At 44.1% G+C, this 17395-nt stretch overlaps 1 protein-coding gene across 3 annotated transcripts in view; it reads left to right on the top strand.

Annotated features, from left to right (window-relative positions):
- XPNPEP1 (X-prolyl aminopeptidase 1) overlaps window positions 1-15736 on the top strand; it is a 58408-nt gene extending 42672 nt beyond the window's left edge. For all 3 annotated transcript variants that reach the window (XM_017499709.2, XM_017499710.2, XM_037728244.1), the window contains 11 exons: window positions 482-571; window positions 1183-1233; window positions 2712-2770; window positions 2907-2984; window positions 5174-5245; window positions 7029-7089; window positions 8560-8629; window positions 9504-9677; window positions 10366-10442; window positions 11596-11694; window positions 15194-15736. In XM_017499709.2, the coding sequence (XP_017355198.1) occupies window positions 482-571; window positions 1183-1233; window positions 2712-2770; window positions 2907-2984; window positions 5174-5245; window positions 7029-7089; window positions 8560-8629; window positions 9504-9677; window positions 10366-10442; window positions 11596-11694; window positions 15194-15322 (960 nt within the window). In that variant the 3' untranslated portion in view covers window positions 15323-15736. The remainder of the gene's footprint in view (window positions 1-481; window positions 572-1182; window positions 1234-2711; window positions 2771-2906; window positions 2985-5173; window positions 5246-7028; window positions 7090-8559; window positions 8630-9503; window positions 9678-10365; window positions 10443-11595; window positions 11695-15193) is intronic.
- The last annotated feature ends 1659 nt before the right edge of the window (window positions 15737-17395 follow it).

The following is a 17395-nucleotide window of genomic DNA, read 5'->3' on the forward strand; positions in this document are numbered from 1 at the left end:
CAGATCATTATCACTAGCTGAGACAGGACCACTGAGCAAGAAGGGAGGGAGCTGGAGACCTCTCTCATCAGGTCATGTGCATCGCCAGACAGGGAGAAAAAGCCTCCTTTGTACAGCAAGAGAAGGGTGATTTCGGTCAAGCTTTCAGTGGTTAGTGAACTCTAACCACAACCACAGTGGCTTGGAAAGCAATGTCTCGCTGATGGCAGGCAGCCAGGAGCCTCAAAGAGCTAAGGGAGTGAGGGATGGAAGAGAGACACCTTGTTTGATGTACTTGCTCTTTTTGGTTGAGCTTAAGCTCAAGGTCATCAATCAAAAGGGACAGGTCATTGGGACCCCATGGGAGAGCTGGGTGGGTCCCGAGTGGGAGCTCTTCAAATGATTTGCCTAAAGTAAGTTTTGCTGAACAAAGAGGTTGTTGCCTTGGTCTTGGGTGGGTGGAGCAGGTTTTATTTCTTACCCTGCTGCCCTTTGCCTCTAGGATCATCGCTGCTGTATGCCTTACACCCCTATCTGCATCGCTAAAGCTGTGAAGAATTCAGCCGAGTCGGAAGGCATGAGGCGGGCTCACGTGAGTAGAGGAGCTGGTGCAGAAGATGGGATGTGAGGTGGTCAGAAGTCCCAGATCCTTCACCTCCTCTGTGGCACTGAGCCTGGCACAAGGTCAGAATGTCTCTGAGCCTTAGCCTTCTGGCCTTCAAGAGTTAATGAGAGAATGAAATAAAATACTTGATGGATTAGATCTTTACAAAGTATAATACTCAACACAAAAGGAGATATTGACTATAACAGTGTAGATGATGGCGATGGTGTGATGCTGTTGAAGCCTTTTAAAAGAGCCAGATTTTGTATCAAAGCAAAGGATGGGTCTAGGAAGATTTTGGGCCCAGAGGTGGCTTTTGATAGTGGCCTGTTTTTCCTGGCCCCTGTAGGGTTCTTAACCTTTAAGTTAACCTTTGGGAAGGGATCCCTGTGCTCTGAGGTGGGGCCCTTTCTCACTGTGCCTGAACTACTGAATAGCACAAGCTGGCTTCCCAGAAATGTCCACATGTAAAGCTCTGGTTGCTGATGGTGTGTGACCCTGCAGGTGCAGCCTTCTCATACTGCATTAGGGCTGGGCTCTGAATCTGGTCATGTGATTTTCAGTAATAACTTAAAAAAATGCCTCCGTTGTTTGTACAGATCAAAGATGCTGTTGCCCTCTGTGAACTCTTTAACTGGCTGGAGAAAGAGGTTGGTTCTTAGTCTTTGTTTAATATGTGGATATACATTATTCATACCTACCTATATGTGGTTCTAACTCTGGCATCCTCCATGCTCTGCTGACTCTGAGGTCTGAGATCTTGATCAAATTTTTGGGCTCTATTTTAATAATTCTCTCTAGAAATTTGGTGTGCGTAGATTTCAAAATTCTTTAATTATGAAAATAGTAACAAGGATGAAGAAAGAAGTTCTTTCACAGAGTGGATGCTTTTTGAGTTAGGGAATCATAACTAAGTGGAATTTCATTATAAGGAAAAATGACCCGTATGATATTATTAGAGGCAAGCTGATTGTATTAGGAGAAAAGATCTTTGTGTTCATTTTGAACTTCAGTTTAAGCCATAAACCTTTTTATATTAAATTGACTCTTAGTCATTAATTTCTTGCTCTAGTTGATGAGGGTGGTTTCTCTGTGCTGTTATTAAACAATATCATGTTCCCTTTAAGTATTGTATAAACAACTCTTTAATTGGAAAAAGGAAATATTGTCTTTATTCCCACCAGTGTAACTTTTTTTCTCAAGTTTCCTTCTGGCTGTTGTTCATCTATATAAATCATTTTTTAAAATATAAATCATTTTTACATGTCTCTTAGTGTGCAGATAAATTTTTTTTTTCTATTTTGAGATGGGATCTCATCTGTCACACAGGCTGGAGAGTAGTGGTGTGGTCACAGCTTACTGTAGCCTCAGCTTCCCCAATCCTGCCACCTCAGCCTCCCGAATAGTTGGGACTACAGGAGTGCACCATCACGCCCAGCTAATTTTTTCTGTATTTTTTGTAGAGAGAGGGTTTTGCCATGTTGCCCAGGCTGGTCTTTAACTCCTGGGCTCAAGCTATCCGCCTATCTTGGCCTCCCAAAGTGCTGGGATTTTAGGTGTGAGCCATCACACCTGGCTCAGATATGATTTTGCTTTTTGTTTATTTTATTCTCTTGGAATCATAGCGTGAACATTTTCCAGGCATGTTGAGGCCTTATAAAAGGATCCAAATGGAAACTACATCTAGTGGCTATTCTGATTTACTAACTCAGTCCTCCTATTTTTAAATGTTTGGGTTGTTTTTAGTTTTTTGCTGTTATCAGTAATCCTGTGATAATGTTTTTGCATTTATCTTTTTATTTTCCTAGAATGATTTTCTTAGGATGATATCTTAGGAGGGAATGCTTTTGAATTTTAAACTTAGATAATATTGTTTTGGGAGGTTTTAGGATAAAATACTGAGGCACAATAGTAGAGTGAAAAATTAAATGAATAGAAGCTGTTAGATTTTGGATAGCTTTGGTGAGAGCCTTTGGGAGTTCTCCCTTGCTGAAGATGTGTCCTGTAGATTGGGCAGCTGGGATGAAGAAATTGAGAAAAAAGTAAGCTTTTAATGTACCCCCTCTAATTTGTAAGAGGCACACGTGAATTAATCTCACAAGATGATTTATAAGCAATTTTCTCATAGGTTCCCAAAGGTGGTGTGACAGAGATCTCAGCTGCTGACAAAGCTGAGGAGTTTCGCAGGTAAGGATTCATTTGGGGGGACCCAGGAAGGAACCTTGTGTTGATTTCCTTGCAAGTTCAATGAGGCTGGAAGAACCCTGATTCTTGGCACAGTAAAAACCTTTAAGCCACTCTGCTTTCTGTCTTTCTTTTGTAGGCAACAGGCCGACTTTGTGGACCTGAGCTTTCCAACGATTTCCAGTACAGGACCCAACGGCGCCATCATTCACTATGCGTAAGGCATGCAGAGGAGCATGCTGCCTGGCATTGCTGCTTCTGCACAGGAGCCTGAGCAGGGGAGAGACATTATTTTACCAGAGGCCTCTATGCCCACCTTCATCTGCCTGTTACAGAGACTGTAAAATGAAGGGAGATGAGACCTCTAAGGTTTTATTTTCTCCTAATCCCCAAGCCTCTGCCTTTTGGGAGCCTCCTCTTAAGCTGAGTATGGCACTGGCATCCTCTGTAGTGTAGTCAGATTGGTGTCCCTCTTTCCTTTTTGAAGCTGCAGGAACTGTATACAAAGCCCTTGCATCTTGAGGACTGAATATTTTTTGCAGGCAAGGTCTTGCTCTGCTGCCCAGGCTGGAGTGCAGTGATGCCGTCGTGACTTACTGCAGCCTCGAACTCCTAGACTCAAGCAGTCCTCCTGCCTCAGCCTCTTGAGTAGTTCATACTACAGGCGTGTGCTACCATGCCTGGCTAATTTTAAATATTTTTTGTAGAGATGGGGATCTTGCTGTGTTGCCCAGGCTTGTCTAGAATTCCTGGACTCAAGCAATCCTCCTGCCTCAGCCTCCTAAAGTACTGGGATTACAGGCATAAGCCACCATGCCTGGCCTATGACTGTAATTTTTGCATGGTTTTCTTTCCTGGTAACAGCAGCTGTTTTGTACTGCATCTTGTGAGCTCCATCAGCTCCATACCAAAAAAACGTAGCGCTAAGTTGTGGGGCAACCTGTTTTGGGTGGAGAGAGAATCAGTACCCTCTCTTCCTGTCCCCTTAAGCCTGAAGCCTGCACTATGTGGTATTTAGACCACATGGGTTCAAAAGAACCCATGGACCCACAAGGCCGAGCCTCTCTGCCCCGTGAGACAGAGGGGCACTGATATGTTTAGGACTGACAGATTTTCCTGTGGAGGTGGTGGGAATTATTATTAGGTGTGGCCATTGGGCTTCAGCTTCAGCTCTGCCTGGTTCAGACCGCTTTGCTTTGTGTTGGGTATTTTGAGTTCTGTGCTTCCCCATCTGTTATATGCACAGCCAGTGAAAGAACACTGTCTCTCTGTGCTGTACTTGGGCACACATTTTTCCCCGTTTTAATAATTGCTTTTAGAGTTTTTAGTCTTGGGGCAGATTTTGAAGCTGTGTGTGGGAGACAGTCACAGATGTGACAGTACAGTTCTCTCACTTAATGCTCTGTTCCAGCATAAAAATATCAGAGGGACTTCAGTTTTTGTTTAACTCAGGATGAATTTCCTGGCTGGATTCTATCCTAAAATTTTGTATATAATTAAAACATTAAACAATTTCATGCCAGTGGGGAAGAAATTTGCGTCTGCTTTGGCATTTCTTCATTGCGGGTGGTTGGAAGCCTGTTTAGAGGCAGGTTCTAAAGGCACTAGTTGTCTTGTAGTTGTTCGGCTTGTATGTGGACTGGTGCCCTTACTACCGAAGACGGGGTGGTACCTGGAAATGATGGACAGCCTCACTTCAGCTGCAGGGCAGAGGCTTGGAGTTCTTATCCCTTTGGGCGTTTCCCAGTGCAGTGATACTGTTTAGAAAACGGCATGGGGAAAGCGATCACTTTTTGAAAATACCTCATGTTTATTTGAAAAAAGTGCTCCAGCAGAAGAATATCATGATCCATTCCTTTCCCCAGCAAAATTCCTTTAGTTTTTCTCCTGAATTTAGACATTCACCCCTGCCTGTGTAGTGGTCTGGGGAGTGAGCGGGGAGGTACCTGCTGAGGTTGGGGCTGAAGGAGATGCCTGGAGGCTGAGGCAGGGGCCTGGGGCTCCCAGAGACAAGTGAGGCTGCAGTGACTCCAGGCTGCTCCTGTCCCTGTTCCCAGGACTTTCGCTAGATCCTGTTGCTTCTAATGATTCTCATTTTTTTCAGCTTTGACGATTATCTCTTGAACACCTGTTTTGTTCTAGACACAATCAGAGGCAGACATAAAGAAATGTGTTATTTTTCCTCTCGAGCTCCTTATCTCAGTTGGGAAATAGGTTGACTGGTTCTTTGAAAAGTAGAAGTTTAATATTAGTTGAAATAATTCATTTATTAGGTAACTTTTTATTTTGATACAATTTCAGCCTTATGTAAGTTGCAAGAATAGTACAAAGAGCTCTTGTGTGTCCTCCCAGATTCACTAAGTGTTTACATTTGTGGAATAATTAAGTTTTAATTAACTTTGTTAGGCCAGTCCCTGAGACGAATAGGACCTTGTCCCTGGATGAGGTGTACCTCATTGACTCCGGTGCTCAATACAAGTAAGTAAACTAGGACTGCTATGGAACTTAACTGTGATTCAAGGCAGTTGACAGGGTGGACAGCTGAGCTCCAGCTGAGAGCACTCAGCTGGTCATCTCACTCCGTGCTGGCCACTAATGGAATCATTCCTGTGTCTTGTCCTTTTCTTCACCCCTGTTTGAAATAGCCCAATTGTGACTCCGTTCTCACAAAAGACCGTTTGATAGAAATGTTACAGTCCTTGGCTGGAAGCTTTAAAAATACTAAGTAAATAACTGTGAAATAAAGCAAGCTTTTAGAACCATTGAAAGTTTTCTGCCCTAGCCCATGAATTGCCTGCCGGTTCCCTGTACTGGCAGCTGCCCCAGGGCCTTACGAAGTAAGGGATTAATTTTGAATGAATGGATGAGAAATGAGGACTGCCCCCAGATTTCTGAATTTCCTTCCCCATGTTTCGCTGCTTTCACAGCTATCTTCTCTGGAAGAGTTTCTCAGAGAAGAACCCAAGATTTGGATGGGTCTTGATATGGAACCCATGAGAAGGAGTGAGAATAGATACTGTCTGCATTAAGAGACCACAAGCAAGGCCCTTTAATGCTGCCCCATTCCCCACTGAAGTTAGGACTATGGCTAAGGGAGGACCTAATTATTGAATTAGCTCAGCCAATTATGTGGTAACCCTGCCTAGCTTTGGGACAGAGATGTTAATAATATCAGCCTAAAGCTAAGGATTGCTGGGTAATGGTGTAAACTCGTTCACTTCTAAATTTCAGCAGGATTCTAGAAGTGATCCTTTCTATGTCAGGGATATAGTCTAGTGTGTGTTAAGATATGTACTTGGATATTTTTAGTATCTCTGTCCAGGAAACCCCCTGCTATTCTAACAGGAGGAGTTGGGCTTTGGCCCTCTTTCGCTAGAGATGTGCTCCTGTTTTCTTTGCCCTCTTCTGTCTTGTTCATAACCCCAGTGATAGTGTCTCTTGTGAAATAGCCCTTACGCTACAGACCAAGAATGCATGTGTCAGGGGCTGATGTCACTCCCACTTTATCTAGCCATCCCTGTATTCACACTTTCATTTTTTAGAATAACTTCATTGGGGTAAAATTTATGTACTATATAATTCACCCACTTAAAATATATAATTAATTTTTTTTTTGGTATATTCAGAGTTGTGCAGCCATCAGCACAATCAACTTTAGAACATTTTCATTACCGCAAAAAGAAACCTCATACCCAATAGCAGTCACTCCCCGCTTTTCTACTACCCTGGAGAACCACTACTCTCCATTCTGTCTCTATGGATTTGCCTATTCTGGACACTTCCTAGACATGGAATTGTATTATGTATGGCTTTCTGTATCTGGCTTCTATCATTTAGCACAGTGTCTTCTAGGTTCATCCATGTTGCAGCATGTATCCATTCCTTTTTGTGACTGAATAGCATTACACTGTGTGGATAATCCCCTATTTTCTTTGTCCATTCATCAGTTGATGGACATTTCAGCTGTTTCCACCTTTTAGCTATTATGAATAATGTGGCTATGAACCTCCATGTCCAAGTTTTTGGGTGGATGTGTGTTTTCCATTCTCTTGAGTATATAACTAGGAGTGGAATGACTGGGTCCTATGGTGACTATATTTACCCTTTTAAGGAACTGCCACTATTTTCAAAGATGGCTGCGCTATTTTACATGCCTACCATTGTGGTATAGGGGTTCTCATTTGTCCACATGCTTGCCTGTGTCATATTTGACTTAAAGCTTATTTTGACCGGAAACCAATTTGTCCTTTCTTTTGGAAAGGGATGGCACCACAGATGTGACGCGGACAATGCATTTTGGGACCCCTACAGCCTACGAGAAGGTAAGGTGTAGGCAAAAAACTTAAGAGGTCCTCTCTGCTTTCTTAAGAGCATTGCTTTTATGAAAAGGGATTGTATAAAGAAGTAAAAATTATATGTGGGGTAGTAAAATTGTTCATTGCTGTGGAGTCAGGCTTCTCTGCTTTACGAGGTTCATTTAATTATTGGAGTAAGACATTTGGAGAAATTTTTAAAGCATTCTGCTAAGGTTAGGGCAGCTCAGGTGTAAGTTTATGTATGATAGCTTTGGGCTTCTCTTGAGTCAAGAAATGTCTTTGAGGCTGGGGGTGAGAGAGTGAAATATATGCCTTATAAGCAGTGTCTAGATTTGATTTTGAAGGACACCCCCTTCTTTTCAAAATTCTTATTTACGGGCTTAACTCTCTGGGAACTTTCTGAACTTTCTGAAGTTTCTGGTATGATTGGCATGGAAAGGGGAAACAGCTGAGAGGCAGAGAGATGTTTACCAGGCTCTGGAGACCTGGCTTCAGAGCTCCTCTGCCATTTACTTGCTCTGTGACCTTAAGCGAAGTCACCATCCATAAAAATGAGGATAAAAGTACCCACCTTCTGGGCTGCTTGTGAATCCCCATGAGCCCAGCAAGTTCCTGGATCACAGTCACTGCTCAGCAAATACTAATGGAGTCCCTGAGTGAATCTGATTATCCAAGGGAGTTCCTTCAGGAAGATTATCCAAGGAAAAGTGTTTTGTGCAATGTAGTGGGGCAGATTTCATTGTCTTGGTCCCTTGTCTTGTTGGTTTGTAAGTACCAGTGCCTTAGATGAGTTTGTACCTGTATCCAGGATTCTTTTGGCATGACTCTTTTTGTGCTGTGCAAAAGGCTCAACCAGGATGAGCAGCACGGAGTTTTAGTCCTGACTCTGCACTTACTGGCAAGCCACTAAGCTTCTGAGTGCACTTTTCTTGTCCAGTCAGCAGGGATAACCCCTGAAGATAGTATGGTGGTAGGGAGCTAAGCAAGACTGCCTGGCCCCAAGGCCAGATGCTGCCACGTAGGCACTGTGTGATCTGGGCATGCTACTGAATCTCTCTGTGAAGCGAGGATAATGGTAGTGCCTCCATCGTGAAGCGTGGGATCAAACATACCGTGCTTAGAATAGTGCGTTGCACAGAGAACTCAGTAAATGTGAGCTATGGTCATCAGTGCTTTTTATTACTTTTCCATTCTTTCTAAGGCTCACATGACGGAGTATTTCAGAGTGTTCATTATAAAGTCTTGTGGGGTCATCTCTCTGACGGTGCTTTTTTAATAAATTGATTTTCAAGATTTTCTGGCACGTTAGTTCCATGGCCAGGCTTTTTTTCCACAAGATTTTTTTTCTTTTTACTTGCATTTTCTCTGTGATAGTGCTAAAAACTTTAGCAGGCAGAATTTTCTGAATTACCAGAAAACTACAGGATTAGACATCTGTCTGCATTCTGCAACATGCCTCTGGGTTTTCTTTGGCAGGAATGCTTCACGTATGTCCTCAAGGGCCACATAGCTGTGAGTGCAGCCATTTTCCCGACTGGAACCAAAGGTAAGTGGTGCATTCTGTTACATGGGAGGCTGTTTTTCTTGTTTGAGAATCAAATATATCTATGAGTGAAAGAATATGTCTTTCCCTCACTGTGAGGTCCCCAACCCCTCTCGGGCCCAGCCAGGTGCTGCATGGGGTGAGTCTCCAGAACCACTGACTGAGCCCAGAGGCCTCAGGGAGCCGGGGTTAGGATTGGACCCAGTACCCCCTGTGTACCTTTCTTCTGACCACTTACGGTATTGGATGACACATGTGGGTGGCTCCCAGGAGATGACAAACCAGACATGTAGGTCTCAGGGCCAGAGTGGGAGTTGGTGCAGCCTCCTGTCTACCCTTTAGTGCTGGGCCAGTGCTTCCTTTCAGGATCCTTATGATTTATTTTACTGAGACCCTGACTTTAGATATGTACTACTTGGCTTGAGGCCTGGTGGAGCACTGGACTGGGCATTGGCAAAACTTGACCTCCTTGTTTCTGGGTAGATCGGACATGCACTCATCTCCCTGGGCCTCAGTTACCTCATCTGTCATGCCTGCCTGCCTGCTTGCAGTCTGGTTAGAGTCTCATCTTTGTAATTCTGAAACCTTAGGGTCACAGAGCTGGGAAGGGAACATCCATGTCATCTATGTGCTGTAGGTGCCTAGCCCCCCACCCCCACCAGCATTCTGGATGGATGATAACCTAGCTTTAGACTGAGCTCTGATAGTTCTTCAGGGGTTCTGATTGTTGGAAAGTCCTTCCTTGTATTGTGCTGAAATCTGAACCCTCCAGTAACTTACCTGTTGTTTTTTGTTTCACATTCTGGAGCCAAACGTAATAAATCTAATCTCTAAAGCGCTGTACAGATATCATTAAGTGGCTCTTTATATCTTTCAGGTCACCTTCTTGACTCCTTCGCCCGTTCAGCTTTATGGGATTCAGGCCTAGATTACTTGCATGGGACTGGACATGGTGTTGGGTCTTTTTTGAACGTCCATGAGGGTCCTTGTGGCATCAGTTACAAAACATTCTCTGACGAGCCATTGGAGGCAGGCATGATTGTCACTGATGGTAAGTATCCCTCACATAGAGAGCATGCATGGATCCTTGAGCTTTTTTGAAAGCTATTTATTTTTATTTTTTAATTAAAGTAAATTGGCAATAATTTTCCCCTCCTAACAACAACAAACTTTTCTGATTATAGAACATGTTCATTTTAGAAAAAATGAGATGGGAACCATGTAAAAAGAAAATGAAAATCATTTGCAGTCTCACCACCCAGGGAACATAATGTTTTGCTGTATTAGCTTTTGGTCTTTCAGATGTGTAGATATCATTTTTTTAAAAAAAATCATTGAGGTCTTACGGGGCATCTTGTCTATGTTTTGCTTTCTTACTTGATATATTGCCTTTTCCCAGGTCATTGCCAAGTCTTTGTAAATATATTTTAATGCCTTCTTTATTGTGTCTTATGGATGTGAGCCATGATTTATTTAGTGGGTCTACTGTTACTGTACTCCTTGCCCTGTAGCCAGTCTGCAGGGACTTCTGAGTCTAGCTTTCTGTACCTTAAGTGCCCATAAAAAAGTGGCCATATGAGAGAAGGTGGCATCTCTGGGCTCTTACACCAGATAGAGGGGGCCCTTCACCTGTTTGTTCTCCTTTGGAGTTAGGGCAGTCCTCCCAGGAATAAAAGCTTCTCTCTGTGAACATCTTCATCATGGGCTGCTTCTCATTTTTGGGATTTGGTTTGTTTTAGAGCCCGGGTATTATGAAGATGGATCTTTTGGAATTCGCATTGAGAATGTTGTCCTTGTGGTTCCTGTGAAGACCAAGGTGAGTATTTATTTTAAAAAATTTCCTGTTTCTTAATGTGGGAAGATGAAGACTTAATGTCTTTGGAGCCACGAGTATGCCATTCTGGGGTCAAAATGGAGCCTTCTCCAGATATCAGGGACTTTCCTGGAAACCACACTCCTTCCCTGCAAAGCCAGAAAGAAAATCCTTAATGAACTGGGATCTAGAACTGGAATTCATGGACCCTCAGGCTAATACCTGCTTCACATGATTTGGGGCTCTGAGTTTACTATAGGTGGCCTGTTGTCGTGAAGTCTCTCCTCTTGGGGGTGCCTATTCAAGGCGCCAATTTCCAGGCCTCTCCCAGACCCTAGAATCTTTAGGGCGAGGGGCCTGGAAGCTGTAATTTTATCACACTCTCCAGGTGAGTTTTATTAGGTAAAGTTGAGGAACCCTGAGTTATACCATGGGTCAGCCTCAAAGGCAATACAAGACAGGTATTTCACCTCTCCCCCATCAGTGTTACCAGGGTTGCAGGGTTTTAGGCTCTAGGCCTTACCTAAAAGAGCTGTTTGTGCCTCCTCCATTGGTGGAAATGAACAGTTGAAGGGAAGTAGCTTCTTATGTCTGCAAGGAGATTGACCACGGGGATCTGCTCTCTGCTTTGGCATGGAAGTCACCATTAAGTGACCTCCCGTCTCATTCCCAAAAGCTGCCATGAACAGAAACTCGACATGTTCATGTGTGCTCCAGTGGATTAATATGTTATCGCCTGAAGGGCCTGGTTGGGTCAAGGCAGGCCACACAGTTGACTGTTAAAAAAATGATTTTGAGGATTTACACCCCTGCAACCTGGAGAAACAAAACCAGAGCTGCCCCTGAGCCCAGACACCCCCATGCCCTGCCCCTGCTTCCTATCACAGTAGACATTAGCCTTGTGGACCTGCTGCTGGGAGCCCCTCAGCACCCATGTTTGGCGTTTCCTGATGGCACAGGCTGTTTGCCCAGTGGAGGAGCTCTTGGAAAGTGGCATCGTGCTCCCAGTATGTCTGTGAAAAGTGGTGACCAGCCAACCACTTCTTGGCTCCTAGTTACCCCGGCGCTGAAGGGTGGCATGCTGGTGGAATGACCTCATGGTGCTTCGGCATGGTAAAGAGGAGTAAAAGCGTCTGTTTTCTTCTTTCTCCCACAGTATAATTTTAATAACCGGGGAAGCCTGACCTTTGAACCTCTCACTTTGGTTCCAATTCAGACCAAAATGATAGATGTCGATTCTCTTACAGACAAAGAGGTAATGGGGAAGTCTTGTGGGGCAGGCATGTTACTAGGGGAGGTGAGGACTACCCCAAATAGTTCTAATCCATTCTCTAATCCTAAATTCAAATCCTGAATTCTCTAATCCATTCTCACTTTGTAGTTTTTAAACTTAGAAGTCTAGACCAGTTGAGTCTGAAAGCCCTAGGTTTTCTGAGGACTCTTGAGCTTTTCCCGTGTTTGTTGGGCCTCCAGGAGGGGATCGTCCTGCTCCTCGCAGCCATGCTGGGGCTGCAGGGTTTTGTGGGTGGAACTCGTATGCCATTGTTTGGCTGCACTATTCCTCCGTAGTGCACTGAGGCGTGTTTAGCAAATAGGAGCCTATGTGTGTTCCCTACAGAAAGCCAGATGGATGCTGAGGCCTCTTGGCCACTGCATATACCAGATTGTTTTCTGGTGTTAGATGAAACATTAAGGAAATGAAAAGCAAAATCTATTATCATATGTTCCGTTTTTACACGGACGAGGAGAAAGATAGCACCAGCCCTTCTCGGTTACTTCTGTGGTCACTCTGGGGCTGTGAAACCCTTGACAAAGCCTGGGGCACAACAGTGCTTACCTGCCCAGCTCAGAGGGTTATAGGCCTTAACTCCTTCAGATCCTGGACTGGTAAGGCCAGGTGAGATGGCGGTCCTGGGGACTTTAAGTAAGGCCTGAAGAATCGCACAGATGATTAAGATCAGAGCAGAAACGAGGGTCAAAAATGGGGTAGGAACTATTAGCACTAGACTGACAAACAGTTCCCAAACCAGGAAGCTGGAAGCCAGGAGGACACAAATTCCAGAGCAAGGGAGGGGTCAGAAGTTCCAACAAAAAGCAAATGACTGATGGGAGCCGAAGGCAGGGTAAGCACGGAGGGTTATTCTAGGAATAAGATTTTGTTATCTGAGGCAGCCACTGGCCTTTGAGTGCCTCTCAAGGCAGGAACGTTTCCTCACTGGTGCCCACTTGGGCCTTGTCCTTGGCACTATAAAGGAAAGGGTCTCTGGGGGTCAAGGACCTTCACTTCTGTGGGAGCTGTGGAACGGGATTCTCCTAGCTAGAAGCCTCTCCTGCCTGTTCCAGCTCACAGCTGGTTGACGAAAAAGGCTATCCACTTCCTGCTTAGCTTTCCCTTGTGCTAGAGTGCTTCTGCTTAATCATCAGTGCTCTTGGTTCAGCTAAACATTCCCACTCACAGGACCCAAATGGGTCCTGCTGATACTGGGTGGGTTATACAGCTTGTGGATGGATACGGAAAAGGAAACAGCACAGTGTCAGGCGTGTCTCTTCAGCAGGAAGCGTCTTTCCAGTGTCCAGGGGCTCTTCTCCAGCCCCTGTAAGTGTTGCCTTAGGTGAGAGGAAATGAGAACATCCTGTTTAGAATCTGTCTGCCCCATAGGAACCAGTATCTCTTGTAATGGCCCTTGGGCACAGCTTCCAGGGACTTAGCAAGGGGCTTTCCAGTAATAAGTTATTTTGTACTCTTGGAAGTCCAAGGCTATAGCTTCCTGCCAACTAATTTTAGGTCATGCAGTCCTTCCGGTCCACATAAAGTCTACCCATCAGGAGGCATTTCTCCCATATGACATTCCACTTTATCCAGGGAAGTAGTGTATAAGGAAGGTTAAGCGAGGCCATCTTTCCTTGAAGGAGAAAGAATTTTGTTAACTTGTGATTCAGCCTACCCCCATGACATTGGACATAGACCAGGGATCTGTGTTACCCAGTGGTTCATTGCTGCGCCTTCCATGCCCAAATCATTGAACCATTCTTTTGACCAGTTACTCATTGTAGGGCGGATAACATCTTTTTACCCTAGGAATCATAAACAAGTTTCCACAAATAACCGTAGATGGCAGTATTTAACATACCAAGCACAGAACAGTATCATTTCTTCTCTAGTTACGTTATTATTATCTTTTTAGAAAAAGATCCCTTTCCTGTATATTCCACTTAAGTCTGGGACTTCATTATGTCTGAAGACACAGTAATACTCCACAACAAGGTTCTGTCCATTGGGCTTTTAAAATGTCTGGTCATTTGCCCTTTACTATGTAGCCTGTCTTTTGGAGTCACTTTAGGGAGTTTTTGGTTTTGGTCTGCACTCTCGTCACTTATCACCAGATGGCAGCAAAGGACCTTGTTCGGATATGAATATGGCCAGCTGCAGACTATCAGGCCTCGTGATGCTGCTCAGGCCCCGCCAAGGCAGTCCACGCTCCCACTTTTCTCTCCCTGCTCCCAACCAGAAGGGCCTTGGGAGTTTGGCTGTGGCCCCAGGCGTACATCAGGATGCTGCTGTCGCGTTACTGTTGAGCTGCTTTGGACTGTAGGCTGTTTTGTAGCCCTGCTGGGCTTGCTGTGGACACGTAGCAGTTTGCCTGCTTTTGACATCCTCCTCTGCCCTCATCACTTCCCTAACTCACAGAAGGGGCTAGTAGGCTCTTCTCACAGGGATTGGAACCTTGGCTGGGTCACAGCCAGTTGGTAACACCACCCTAACTGTCTGCCCTCAGTCCCTTGTAATTAATGGGCTTGTGTGCCCACCCTGCCCCTCAGCTGGGCTTTGGTACCTGGCTGGATTGTAGTCCCTGAAACCAGTACTTTTGTAACATTACTGCCCTCCCAAATGGCCTTTGGCTCGTTTATGACAACCACACCCATGGCACTCTCAATCTCGTCAGCTTCCAGACAGCTACGCCGTAGACAGTGATGAGAGCAGCTTGTCCTCTTGGTAAAACCTGCTTCACCGAAGACTTCATCTCTTTCCCTACACTACCAAGGGGGAGAGTTCACCCTTTTTCCTGCCTCAGAGCTTTTGCCATCATGTCTAGCGGGTCAGCCCCTGCCCGGGCACCCAGTCCTGCCAGCAGGCTCTTCCTTTCACTCTCTTTTTTTTGTCTCCTGCTGTTGTGGCATGTTGAGTTGAGAGTCTGAAAACTAAGCTTACTCCCAGCCCCACTCTGCTGCACCACAGTCTTTAACCACCACAGGTTTTGGGATCGTCTAGGCAGCAACACTCAAAAGACACTCATGGGCTTGGCTAATCCTAGTTTTTTATTCAGCTTTTTCGGTGGATATAGGATATGTAGCTCAGTGTGTTGGCAGGACAGCTTTGGGTGTCTCTTTTAGTAGGAGCCCTCACAGAGTCCAGGGGCTATTCCCCCCACTTAACCACCTCCCCAGGATGGCTCAGGTGTAAGGGAGTGAAGCCATACAGGTAGAAGCAGGAGCTACTGGCTTAGATACTGCCGTCTGTAACAGTAAACTGTTCTGGGAGGCTTTTCACCAGAAGCCATGAAGTCTGGTCCTGTGTATTTCCAGGGAAACAGAACACAAGGAAAACACTTGTCTGTGAGGAAGGAGAAAGGATGCTGTGCACCTTTACTCTCAGCTTGTGATCTTAGCACACGGGGGCCCTTGCTGTTGACCTGCGTAACTAGTTGTTAAAGATGTGGTGGTGAATACCGTGTCTGTCCTTCTCTCCCCTGCAGTGTGACTGGCTCAACAATTACCACCTGACCTGCAGGGACGTGATTGGGAAGGAACTGCAGAAACAGGGCCGCCAGGAAGCTCTTGAGTGGCTCATCAGAGAGACGCAACCTATCTCCAAACAGCATTAATACCTCTCTGGTTTTGTTTTTGCAAAATGCTCTGGGGAAAGGAAGAAACGTGGCGGATCCCTGACATCTTTCCCCTTTCCTCTCCTCCTTCCCTACCTCCCCTTTTTACTTTAGACTTTAAGAAGAACAGAGAATCTTCTTATCCTCTTTGATATTTTCTTGCAAACACTCAGTCTTTTATGATTTTTTAATTGTTGAGAACGAGCCAAGAATAAAATTGCTGCACCAGAAGGAAGGTCCCTCCAAAGTTGAACAGTTGATGAAAGGGAGATGCCCTGCCTTCTCTGGCCAGTGATGGGGAAACAGTGAGTGCTCCATGACGGTCACGATCCAGGTGCTAGTACATCATTCATGATCACCTTAATGCTCATGAGACTATATTTATGATCAGTGAATAAAAATGTCAAAACTGTGGTTTGTCTTAGCTGTCTTCTTTCTTGGTGCTGTCTCTAGTCATGTCAGGTGAGCTGATCTCCAGGGCTGCTGGCTCTGTGGCAGACATTTCCTAGGTGGAACATGCTCCTTGAGAAGAGACCCCGGGCTTCCCTGCACATTTGGGGGCTTAGTTGTAAGCTTTTTCTTTTCTCTAGAAAAACCTAATATTTTGGTATTTTTATCTCAGTTTTTTTTCCTGATTTTAAAATGTGTCATTGCTATGCAAAAAACAATACAAATTAGGTCAAAAGTCAGTTTTCCATAACCCACCCTATAGTAGATGCTTCAAGTGTCTTACCTACATGGTCACAGCTCTCATTGTTCTGTTACTTGTAGATAGCATTCTGTGACAAGTGCCCACGACTCCCATTCTGCAGGATTTCTTTTGACTTGTATATGTGCGGCAGGCAGGCTCCAAGGGTTGGAGAGTTAATGTCCCTGAGATCTCAAACCATCATGTTTGGGCATGGGCAAATAGACTTCCTCATCCCTTGGCTAGGATATTTGAGGTGTGTCCTATATTGTCACCCAGGGTTTCCCAATGGGTTTGAGCCTCACTTGCCCACCATGGTAACTTGCTCAATAACCAACCCTTTATTTTCTTTCTTCTCTTCTGTGTTGTACTTTCTTCCTGTCCCATGTGTCCTGGTGCCATCCTGAATGAACCATTGATATACGAGTCCTTGTTTTAGGGTCTGCTTTTTTAGGACTCCAACCTGACATACTCCATAGGTATAACCACTATTATCTGCTTTATATTTTTGCTGACTCCTTTTTTTTGTATTCAAAATTTACTAAAATACTGATTACTTGTGTATGTATTAAAGAACGTACCACATTTGCAAACAGTGGATAATTCTATACGTATACAGTTTTATCATTTAACTTGGCAATATATCTGAGTAATTTTTTCCATATTGGTATGTATAGACCTAATTATTTTTAAGGACTTAATTCCATTGTATGGTTATATTGTTTTAAAACTAGTCTCATTAACTTTTTAAAAACAATAATACTAGTGTTCAGACATAATTTAAAAAATATATTAGTCTTAAATCATATAGAAAACATAACTGGAATCACAAGCTATCGGTACAATAATGCTAGTTTTTATAATTGCCCAATGTATTTATTTTTCTTGAGATCTTTATTTCTTCATATCACTTTGGGTTACTGTCTAGTATCCTTTCATTTTACTTTGCAGAACTCCTGTAAGCATTTCTTGCAGGGTGGGTCTAGTGGTCATGAACTCCCTTAGCGTATGTTTATCTGGGAACTTCTTAATTTCTCCTTCACTTTTGAAGGACAGTTTTGTTGGATATAGGATTCTTTGGTTGCCATTTTTTTTTTCTTTTAACATTTTGTGTATATTGGCCCACTGCCTTCTGGCTTCCAGCGTTTCTGATGAGAAATCTGCAGGTAATCTTACTACAGATCCCTTTTATGTGGTAAATAACTTCTCTCTCACTGCTTTCAAGGTTCTATTTTTGACTTTTGGAAGTTCAACTATAATACATTTTGGTGTGTGTCTCTTGGAGTTAATCTTGGGGGTTTATTGGGTTTCTTGGATATTTAAATTAATATCTTTTATCATGTTTGGGAATTATACAGCCAGTATTTATTTATTTTTTTTGAGAC

Source organism: Cebus imitator, unplaced genomic scaffold (genome assembly GCF_001604975.1).
Source record: "Cebus imitator isolate Cc_AM_T3 unplaced genomic scaffold, Cebus_imitator-1.0 Scaffold259, whole genome shotgun sequence".
NCBI lineage: Eukaryota > Metazoa > Chordata > Mammalia > Primates > Cebidae > Cebus > Cebus imitator.